At 45.4% G+C, this 11,862-nt stretch overlaps 1 protein-coding gene across 1 annotated transcript in view; it reads left to right on the top strand.

Annotated features, from left to right (window-relative positions):
* Positions 1 to 4,525: 4,525 nt before the first annotated feature.
* The window catches only part of LOC119181934 (thimet oligopeptidase), a 41,566-nt gene continuing 34,229 nt past the window's right edge, over positions 4,526 to 11,862 (top strand). The window contains exons 1-3 of the mRNA XM_037433180.2: positions 4,526 to 5,103; positions 7,552 to 7,691; positions 8,476 to 8,591. Coding sequence (XP_037289077.2) covers positions 4,711 to 5,103; positions 7,552 to 7,691; positions 8,476 to 8,591 — 649 coding nt within the window. The 5' untranslated portion in view covers positions 4,526 to 4,710. The remainder of the gene's footprint in view (positions 5,104 to 7,551; positions 7,692 to 8,475; positions 8,592 to 11,862) is intronic.

Raw genomic sequence — 11,862 nt, 5'->3', positions numbered from 1 at the left:
GAAGAAGAAGAAGAAGAAGAAGAAGAAGAAGAAGAAGAAGAAGAAGAAGAAGAAGAAGAAGAAGAAGAAGAAGAAGAAGATTATAATGATGATGATGATGACGATGATGATGGATGTACCATCCTGCTTCTCTGTGGTACGTCTTCATGGCAAAAGAAAGAAGAAAAAGCAACGTTATTTATTCAACTTCTTTTAATCGACTTAGATTGCATTTCATGATTTCTAATATTATCTCCTTGGGAGGCTCCTTGTAAGATCGTTGTCACCGGGATATCTGTTCTGTTGTATAAAGATTCTTGATCGAGTCAGGGTTGTTTTGATCGCAAATCTCTAAATTATAGTTAACCTATTTCTTCCAAACATTTTATAATTCAATAGATGTACAATTAATATGTACAATTGTACAATATGTACAATTAGATGTACAATTAATATGTGATTCTATCTAATTATTCGTTTCTTGGCCAATACCCCAAAGTGGGTGCGAACCGTACATACAGGCCCTCACCATCCTCATAGAGGAACGACATGGCTCGACCCTAAGGAGCTTCGCCCCTATGTGTCCCATGGTTTCACTGGCCCTCGCAAAACTTGCAGATTGATGGACAAAATTCTGGCTTATAGAGTCAATATTCCTGGGCTCAGAAACGTTCTGCTTTGAAGTGTTAATCCTTTTCGGTGGGCTAGTTGCCTTAGTATCTTTGTACTGAAAAAAAACAACTCAAGAAGACAGGGACTGCTGTGGCCGCGTGACTGCCTGTTTCTTGATTAATTTATGGTGTGGTGGCTGAAATTTGCATCTGCACAGGCTGCAATGCTGCGTTATATGTCTGAAACTGGTCAAGTGGCCCTTTCACTATCATTCCCCACCCGACGTCACGGTCGAGACGGCGGCAGCGTTGATGGTGGGGGCTCCCGAGCCGCCCCGTGCGCCGCTTCGTGACGTTTCGCTTCGTGACGCTTCGTCGCTAGCGAGCGAGGTGGTGTGGGCGGGCGCCCGTCATATCTAAAAAAAAGGCGTTACTAGAGATTTTAAATGCAAATGCATTCCTCAGTCGGGCTATGTCAGGCATCCGGCGTTGTCCGCAGTGGTGTCCGCGCGCCGGCAGGTGTTATCTTCCCGCTCCCACTTCCTCTCTCATAGCAACAGCTGCGGGTGCGCGCGCATGTCCTCACCCCTAGCGACCGGAGCATGTGGTGCTAGAGAGTGAAGGAGAGCGTAGGTGCAGTGCTTCGCCGCTCCTTCACTCGCCTTTCGCTCTCTCTCCTCCCTGTGCCCCATTCTCCCGTCCGTTCATACCTCGCACCCCGCCCTTGGACTGCTTCGACCGGATCCCCACTTTCCTATCTCCTTCTTTTTTCTCTCGCTTGGCTGTCTTCTTCTCCGTCTATTTTCCTTCTATTCTTTTTATCCCTCCTTCCCCCACCCCTATAAGGCACTGCGCCGTGTCGCCTGAAGGCAGACAGAAATTAGGTGCCTTTTTCCTCTTCATTCTAACCACTACCACCACCACCATACCTCACTCTCGACCGTTCGCAGGCTAGGTGCCTCTGAAAGACATACGGAAATCTTTGCTCGAGACACTGCTGTGAAACGCCAACGCCGAGCCGAGAATGCTGGCGCCCCACTCTCCCGTCCGCTCACTCCTCAGTTTCGACCGTTCGCTGGCTGGGCGCCTTTCAAGACGATGACAAAAGTCGTTGAAGGCGAATGTCTGACAGCAACGGTACCCTCTTTCGGTGCAAGAAATGCATTCGAATTTCCTTACGATTCCTTTCGGGGAAATGGGGGAAGTGGAAGTCTAGCAGTGCCGGATAACTCGTCCGCAGTAGTCACCACGCCATGCTTTCGGCGGCGTGGTCTTGTTTACAGGGCGCGCGCATGCGCTATTTACACCCGGCAACTATTCCAGTACTCGCAAAGTATTTTTAGTATACTGGTGTACCGGGAAGACTAAGCACCTGTATTATTCTCGTAACTCGTAACGCATCGGGGGAGACGTGGTCGTTAACTAAGTTACGAGCTTCTGTCTGGGAGTCGCTGATTACCAACTTCGGCCGCGGTGGTGGCCACCGTGAGCGCGACAGACACTTCCGTCCGCTGTTTCCACATGCTCCGCGCGTACCGTGATGCTCGTCTTGCCAGTGTGGTGATCTATATGGCAGATTTAGTTGAGCATCCGCAACAGCTTTATGAACGCAGCCTGTCAAAATGGCTGGCAAGCTGCGTCCTCAGAGTTGCTGTGGACGTTCAAATAAAGCGCGTGCGTACCTGTCCGTGTCCACTAACACATGTGCTCTATTTTCTCACTTGCCCATGTACTGGTATCCGGAGTTCTGGTTCTTATGCGTGTTCTTCCGCAATTCTACAAGCCTTTGAAATCGCGCGCTAAGCGATTTGCAAGTGATCGAACGCAATCTTCCTGTGCGTGCAGTGCCCCGAGCCGCATCGGTGCGCTTTGGAGACCAGTTTCGACTGCTGCTTTTCACGCCTCCTCATCAAAACCTCCCTATACCACTACTCAAGACTCACCTCTTCGCCCATCACTACCTAATAGTCCTGCCACTCCCCCCACTTCATGCAAATTCTACTATATTCAGCCGCCTAAAACAATTTGCGAAGAAAAAGGCTTCTTTGAAGCTAACCGCGCTTCGCCAAGCGCAGTTTTCACGGTAAGTAACTGCATCTCTATTTTCACACTTATATAAGACCTAGACGGTACTACTAAAAGTGAAAGCAGCTGATCAATTCCCAACCTTTGGCCTACTACTATACTGACGCAGCAGAACCCGGGACAGACAACCATACATGATAAACCTCCCACTCGACTACACAAGCAAGGTAAAAGTGGTAAAAGGAAACGAAGGACAGCTTCATCGAAATGACGTGGGCATAACACGTTATCCTTAGCTAGGACACGCGGAGATAGTGCCCGAACATGTTTTGCAGGGCCGAAATATCTACGGTATTTCCCACAGAAGAGGCACACTAGAATAATGGCTGACAACAAATATGAGCTCACTTGACGCATAGTCTATTGCACCACCTTTACTATATCCTAATGGCTGTCTGGACAAAGGGGTCCTCAATGGCTGAATCAGCCAAGATTGACATGACCTGCAGAACCAGACGGATTTCCTACTTCCCACAAAAAAACGTCACACCGATTCGTGCGAACTGACAACCGTTATTCTACACGCAGAACCGCAAGAGAAAATGTTGATTGACTTCGCGAAGTTCAGCAGTCTCCAAAAGCTTCTGCGCGTCACAGCTTAGGTCTTCCGATTCGTGAATCAATGTCGCAGATGCGCAATAATTAGGCCGCAATTTCAGCAGAAAAGATAGTCGACGCCGAATTTTTGTATTTCTCGCGTACAACCAGAAGCTTTCCTCACGGACTTACAGCATATCATTAACAGACTCGGCAGGTGAGACTTTTAAGCCCGCAAGTCCGCTACTGGTCCATTTGATCATATCATCGAGCCACCGTACGCGTTAAGCAAGCTCCTCCTAAGGACTCCGGAGAGGAAAACGACACGTACACCGCTGGTCTAGCCTCCTTTCTCTGGTAGATCAAATTTTGCGCCAAAGGAACCATGTAAGTGAGAGCCAACCAAAGAGGTTAAAAAAAAAAGAAAACTGCAGGAGTGGAAGCTCCCGCAATGCTTTACCAGCAATAGTGAAGCCAGGTTTTGCCCTCCAAAGATCTCAGAAGGATACTAGTTTCTGATGGTGCCCATTTAGACATCAAGTGGCTTTAACCTGTTAGTCGAAAGGCGACGTTAATAATAAATTAAAAGATAGTTGTTTCTGATGAAGTAACCCACAGAGACGAGTATCAGTGACTAAATCTCCAATAAAATTTGCCTTGAATTTGAGGCTTACTAAAAAAAAAACTGGTAACAGAAGGACGCACTTTGGGCACTTTCTGACCATAAAAGGTTGACGCGGTTGCTGGGCGTGTGGGGAAAACACTCCTTCTCCGAGCGCAAACGCCGACAGCTCATCATGACCTCAGTAAGGTGGCGCCTGCCGCAGCCGCCATCTTACAATGGGTACGTCTTCACTCGTGGGCGATAATTTTCACTCCAGCGATTTTTCTAAACCTCATTGCAGCCAAGAGAGAGCATCCACGTTTTTGTCGTGCTGCTACTTGACGAGCAAAAAAGTAGTTTGATGTATATCAAGATAGCATCATAGAGAAATCTATGATAGCATTGACTACTTCTCCCAGATCTTCAGAATGATTCTGGGTTCCGCTTTTTCGCTGTAGTAGCACGAACCATTAACTATCATCAGAGTAAGCAGCATTCTAATACCGCTTGTTTCATGCTGCTTGCCCGGCCCCTGTTTTAGTGTACGGTGTTCCACTTGTGAACCAACAAGCCTAAGCTACTCCTCTAAGCTCTGACCACCATACTTCCACAATTGTAGTAACTGAAACCGAAACTAGCTACTAACTGAAACCGGAAGCCAGACCAAGTTTGGTAGCCGATCATAGCCGCTGGAACGCACATGGCCACGCTTTGCGCACGACCCCAAAAGCAGCGCCAACAGCTTTGTTGGTTCGCCGACCGGTGTTTTTGCTATCTCACCCCCTGTCGCGACTTTGCGCATCCGCCGTTTCGTCCATCGCCCTCGCGCGGCTTTCGATCAGGGTTTCGAAAGCGTCGTCGCAAAGCATACGAGGAGGAAAAGGAAAAGCACATATGCTCGTTGCTCTCGCAGGGATCGCCAGACTCACGAGCAGAGTCGGAGCATCGGCGTCGCACTTCGCCGGCTTATCTGGTGCGAGAAGAGCTTGTTTGACCGGGGTCTTATCCGGACTTCGACCACAGCAGGCGATCCTATCGGCCAGGTGCTACTGCGAGTCGTCGTCGCTAGCCTTGAACGTCGCTCGAAGTCGTCGCTCGGAACCAAACGCCTTCAGTATGGACGCGGAGAAAGGCACCGCCCCCGGAATTCTCAGGGCATGGGACTTCGACATTTCTCCCGAAGACCTGCACACCAGGGCGTCCAAGATCATGGACGAGTGCCGCAAGATCTGCGAGAAGGTCGGCGCACTGCAGGGCGACGAGATCACCTTCGAGTCCGTGCTTGGGGTGAGTGCGAGTGAAACTACCGTGTGACGCGTGGCCGGGTTGACAGAACACGGGGATCGATGGCCGCTTGATTTTACGCTATCGTCGACTACAACAGTTCTAAGGAAAACGTCTGCATACTAAACGAAAGGCGGACTTGCGATAGTAATATGACCAGTTGAAGCTTCGTCGCTACCGATCGTGATTGGCGGCTACCGATCGCGACTGGCGACGAAGTTTCCCAATCAATCTGTCGTTAAACGCTAGCTGCGTTGCGCTTGCGACATAAAAAATTGTGGGGACAGTGGTCGCTCTTCACTTGGAAACACATAGCGCTGCAATCGGAAACCCGATTTCAGTTTAACTATCTCTCGGTAGTACACGTGTGCTAAGCGGCATGGATGCCAATTACATTCCTAACGCCGCATCAATTTGCGCAACTGGCTGTCGTGTCAACTTTGATGCCAGCTGTGCAGAGGCGACGCCCGAATTTCCTCGCATATCTGTACAGCAAGTGTTCGGTTTTAGCGCGCTACAGACGTGGCGACGTCGAAAAGTTTCGTGGTAAACAGGTCATCCTAAAATGTGTTGTAATCGCAGTCCTGTTCAGCATAAACTGATTTATAGAGAGGCTCTTAAAGAGTGTACTTTGCGTTGAAACTTCTAAGACAGCGATACTAGTTTGCTGTGATTATAAAGGTGTCTTAACAGCAACAACTTTGCTGTTCAGGTCCCAACGTGAATGTGTGCAAGTTTAGCTTTGCGGCGCTACACAGCTCATTCCTGCGTGCCTTAAATTTGCACGGGGTGCGAATTAGAGAAAGCAGCAGCATTTTCCAAAAGATTTCAGCAAGAAGTTTTGTGTCATCTCATCGAGTAAACACATATCACAGCCTGTAAGACAGTGATTGGAGTTGTTTGTGAGGCACTACAACGGCATTTGCACGTGAGCGAACATGCATTTGCAATGTTGTACAACTGTGTGTAAGAACACTGTGCACTCATGCATAGGTCAGAAGAAACTTGTGGAGCTCACTCACGAAATATATTTTGCGCCTAGGACTCGCTTGGACTCAGACTCTCCAAAATTTTTCACAGCCGAACTCGCCCGAACTCGCAGTCGCGAACATTTTTCTTGAAGCGTACTCATTTTATTTTTTATTTTATTTTATTGCAAATACTGCAGGCCCGTTTGTGGCCCAAGCAGGAGGGGCAATTGGCATTACACATAACACTGTTACACATACATACAAAGAATAAAAACAATAACAATAAAAAGGAGTACAATGCAGATTGGTCAAGGCATAGCACACCATACAATGCATATACTTAGCGATAGATGCTTTCCTGTCCACTTGGACTCAAACTGACTGAAGCATGGCTCACCCGGACTCGCTCAGGCTTACTGCTCGATCTTAGTCGGGGTGAATCCGAGTATGTTGACACTCGAGCCTGTTAGCCTACAATTATGGTTTTTGACCATGATGTGAATGCTCTATAACACCAATATCTCACTTAATTAATGCTCTTCTTGGCGCCTTTTGATATAGCACCTTTGAATACGAGCCAAGAGTGCTCGTAAACTAGTAAGGTCATTTTTATTGAAAGAAATGGAAGCGTAAATGTATATTTATCAAAAACTTCATTGGAAGAGTTAGCGGGAGGGGAGTAAGACGAGGCCATAACCTACATCATTCGCACCTTTGATCAATGAATATTGAAATGTTGTAATGGTGTATGAAAGACCCTGCTTCGAAATATGTGCGAGTAGACATGAGTATAAACGTGAATGCATGTATGACATAGTAAAGGCTAGAGATCTGTAGATATGACAATAGATCTGCAAAAATGTGGAACTCACTCAGACTCTCTCAGGAAATGTATCTTGCGTTTCGGACTCACTCGGACTCTCCGAGATTTTTTCTAGTCGTACTTACTCACTCACACTCGAAAATTTTCAACTGGACTTGCTCAGACTCTCGTCTCGATCCGAGCTTGAGCGACTCCGAGTGTGTCAACTCACGAGTGAGTTCGCCGACCTACGCTCGCATGTGTGAACCTTTGAACAACTTTCAAAGACACGCTGCGTGATCAGTAGAGTCAATTTAGGTCAAACTTTTACTGAAGGTATTTTATATAATTAAGGGCAACCTTGGGCAAAGTAACCTTTTCTTTGATATTCAAATAAAGTGCTTTTAACAATTCTAAGTTCTCTTCAAACGTTTCTTTTGGGCTCACATGTGGAATTTGTGCAACTAAGATTATATTTAGGACATGGTACATTTTAGTTGTGTCTGTTTTACCGATCGCTGCTAATGTTGGCGAATTTGGGAAATGTAAACTATGTTCGTAGACCTGGCATATGTGTAATTGATCTCTGAAGACTGGCTAATCATCATAAACATTGTTCTTTATGTCTTTTGTATGCCCCAATTTTTTGGTTGTGACTCCGCTTTTCTCGTTTTGCAGGAAATCGCTGAGGGCCAGCGTATATTTGCCAATGAGAGGCTCTACCTCGACCTGCCCATGTATGTTTCAGCTAAGAAGGAACTCCGGGACGCCAGTGCCGAAGTGTCGAGCAAGCTCAATGAGTTTGAAATTGAGATCGAGTGAGTTGTCAGCTTGTACACCATAGTTGAGTGTTTGGCCTCGGTCTGTGTGCACCTTGCTACATGTCACCCATGAAAGATAAAATGATAACACATGGACACACACACACACAAAAATTGTTTTAACCCAGCTTTCTTTTCTTCAGCCCTTCTGTTACACATCATCTGCTTGCATATGCCATTAATTTAAATAATTTGTTCTTTTGGGCAAAACTTGTTCAAACCTTTACCTCTCTCTGATAAGCTGTTGGCAAAAGGATGCTAGCTAGGCCACCATTGTCACTTAATGTTCTCGAGTGCTATTGTCTAAACACTTCCTAAATAATTTAAATGGACATAAATTCAGACAGTTCTGGGAGTAACTTGGTCAGTTGATTTGCAGATTCCCTCTTATCACTCCCACATGCTACGAATTTTTTTAATTCAGACCCTTACACAGATGTAGTAATGACTACTCCATCCTTAGTGACTGGTTACGGAGTTTTTAACGGTTGCACTTCCACGTAATTGTACTCAATTTTTCTCTTGGAAAGAATAAATTCTCTGTATCGGCGCTGGGAATTGGATTAAATTTTGAGGTTATACTTGCAAAAACCGTCATAACATTACACTGCATGCATAGTGGAGGACTCTGTATTTGAAAGCGTACAAAGTACCCCCCCTCCCCCCCTTCGTTTTTTTTAAGTACTACTCTCAAAGCACTACTCTACTTGCTTTGACCACCTTGAGTTCTTTAACATTTACATAAATCTAAGTTTTTTTCTCTTCTTTAACTCCCAAACAGCATGCGGACCGACATCTTTCAGAAGCTGCTGGTGCTGGAGAAGAAGGACACCAGCTGCCTTTCGCCCGAAAGGAAGCGTTTCCTCGACAGGCTCATTAAGCTCCGCAAACGAGACGGTGAGTGGTGGAAAGGGGCACCGTGGGACTTGGCTCATAGTAATAGTACTTCGGCCTGCAATCAGCTCTACAGTACTCACAGTCAGCTTTTTGTTACATTAAGTAGGAAAAATGGCGCTTAAAATCGAACGAGTACATGTGAAACACGACACAGGCGCTATTTCGTGTCTTCTCTTGCATTCGTCCATTTTCAAGCACTGTTTCTCTTACTTAATGATGAATCGCCAGCTAGCCTAAGTTGCTCTTCCAGTTTCACGTTACAATGTACGAAAAGCTAACGAGGCAGAGCTCTGGAAGAAACCCTACTGCACCCGATTAGTGTGGCGGTGCTTGAAAGGGTTCTCTGTTTCTTCAGAACAGACACTGAATCAGCATAGCTTTTGCGTTCAGTGGGTTACTTTTGCCTTAACTTGGAACATATTAAACGGAAGAGTAAGTCAGAGGGAATATTTGATATGGTAATCTGTCGGATTCGTTTGCTGTTGTAACTAGAATGTTTTCTCTTGTTGTTGGCTTCAAGGAGATGTGAATAATAATGCGAAATCTTTCTCGGGAGCAGTCTTGCTTTGGCAGACGTTGCCTCTTTAATTTATCATGCAATGCCAGAGAATGTTTGTCAGTATAGTGGTTGTGATTCCTTTCGGGAGGGGGGGGGGGGGGAGGTGCGGCGGTGGAAAAGAGATATTGAGAGAGAGAAAGGCAAGAACAATGAGAATTGAATGTCATAAATGTGCACTGCTCCTTATTGCAGTGATGTGCAACTGGTTTTTTGTTGTCAGTATAATAAACTACTGGCTCCCGTAGGTTACATAGCAGCTGGAAATGCATTGTGTAGGCGCTTGATACTGGCTGTGGTGGAGCACTAAATATTGCAGAGCAGCAAGTAACCTATAGATACCTCTTGACTGTTTGCGAGCAGTTTTGTGCTTGCATGCTTTTAGCAGAGATTTTCTCCTCATTCTGACCAACTTTCACGGAGAGAGCGACATTTATGTCTTGTGGACGCCCGCTCACTCTTCCTTTCCGGGCAACGAAACCATGCACACCCTAGCTCAATAGTTAGTGAGCCGAGCAGGTGCAGGAATGACGTGAAGCCTGCGTTGTGGAGAGAGAGCGCATGGTCTCGTACAATGAAATCACCAAACACTACCGATTAGGGAGGCAGCATTACCCTTCACCGCATTCCTTATTAAATAAACAGCAGGCGACTGCATGGCACCTATTACAAACAAGTACATTCCCAAGCTCAATAGCTTACAGTCATTGCTATCCAGATGTCTACTCCTACTGCAATCGGAGTAGACATGTAAAGAGATGTAAAGTCTGCAGTCAGTGGGAAGACCTGAAACACATTATCGGGGCATGTCCTAACCTCGTGAATGGGCCAAGCACAGCAGCGGGAGACCGCGCTGCTTAGCGCAAACGTCCAGGACCAGCTACAAGTGGTCAGGCAAGCCAAAGATGCTACTTGGGCTCAAGGACTCTTAGCTACCATCTAGGGGAAAGAATATAATTCCTCTGAAGCTTGCCCTTTTGTTTAAAGTTTTCTCTCTCTCTCTCCCCTTAAAAAATGCTGGCAAGTAATTCGTAAAGTGCCTCCAATTACTAGTGTCATTGGTCTGTGGGGCTTTTGCAAGACAATGCGAGATGTTGCTGTATTTTGTGAAATTCTTATTTTGCATTCTAAATGGAGTATAAGTTGGAGTGATGCTGCAGGGAAGATCGTGAAGAGTGTAGCGAGCTTTGTGCGTGTTGTGATCTTATAGTCTAAGTTATCCAGAAGGCAGTTGTGCCTCTGAGCATTGTCTAATTTTCTTCTTGAACGGCTATATTAGAACTGGTTTTCCCAACAAAGCAGCTTTAAATAGGCAAATCGGCACTTGTCATTTTATAGTGCCTAATCCTGCAGATCAGTATAGCTTTTGTTAGGTTAGCCAAGATGTTCAGCACTACGGAGACGCACAGCAGAGTTTCCAGAGGCTGCCGAACTAACAAGCAGATGGTATTCAATAAAGAAGCCCCCAAAAAGTGGCACGTTTTTTTGCAAAAAAGTGGACATTCAATGATTTCTCCAATTTCTGGAAATGTTTTTAATTCATATAATAAAATTTCATGAGAGCTGAAACTGTGGCTAATTACTTCGTATGACAAAAGTATGTGCAACTATGAAAGAAAGAACCTATTTACTTTTCAACTGTATCCAAGGTAGTCTACATTTGATTGAATGCAGGTTTGACAGAACATAATTAACTTAACTGGCTTATTCCTCGAGCATATGTTTGACTTTAACACTTAACTACTGAATGTTGCCGGTAGATGTGCTATTAGTGAAGGGCAAATCTATTGGGGAATGTGATGACCACTAAAGTAAGTATATATGCCGGAAGAACGTAAATGAGGCCGAACAATACGACAGGTGACTGGAAGATTCTCCTAGTGTCTTTGTGAAAAAAGAAGCCCAAATCCGCTTATCATTAATAGAACCGGCAACTTTGGCAGACAGCCAAAACAGAGCAGGTTTATAACGAAGCAGTGATGGACGTCATAACACTTACTAGCAAAGCTACAGGCCTGAAAGGTGTAGTTATGCCTATTTTAGAAGCTGAGTTTACACTTGTACAAATCTCTTACGTACAGAGACCACTCTGAACTAGCATTAAGCTCTGTAAATGCTGATAAGCTACACTCGAATCTCATTATGGTGTAGCTTCATCTTACATGAAAATAATTTTGTTATATCAGAAAATTTTATATAAAGATGTATTTCTAACACTTATCTATTACAGGACTATTTTTCATTTACCGTAACATCTGAGTTCGTCATATCTAGATTTGAGTGTATTTCATTTTTATATAAAAGTCAGTTTTCGCATAGGGCACCTAGTAACGTCGACACTGCTGTGACGTTAGGCTACAGTGTCTATTATGGCAACTTCACACACACCAGACGGTCTAGTTGTGGTGGGGTCAGGTATCAGAACATGCATATAGCCGCTTGGGCATCACCAGAACATTCATTATGGCTGCACGCGCATTGCCTACCTAGCCACGCAGCGGAGAGGCTGTGTAAACGTCATGATCTCTCATGTGAGCACGTTGTGAGAGGCTTGTACCATGTTGTGACGTCGGGGTACGGTAGGAACCGAAACAAATTTTTAAAAGCATGTCATGAATAATTTTTCAGTGTGCACTCGCACTTATTAGTAAATGTACTGGACTCGTCAGGACCTTGTCTTTCATACAACAACAAAGAAATAAAAACGATTGAAAA

The sequence above is a fragment of the Rhipicephalus microplus genome, chromosome 10 (genome assembly GCF_043290135.1).
Source record: "Rhipicephalus microplus isolate Deutch F79 chromosome 10, USDA_Rmic, whole genome shotgun sequence".
Taxonomy (NCBI): domain Eukaryota; kingdom Metazoa; phylum Arthropoda; class Arachnida; order Ixodida; family Ixodidae; genus Rhipicephalus; species Rhipicephalus microplus.
The sequence above is the reverse complement of the archived record's forward strand: the minus strand, read 5'-3'. Positions and strand labels throughout refer to the sequence as shown.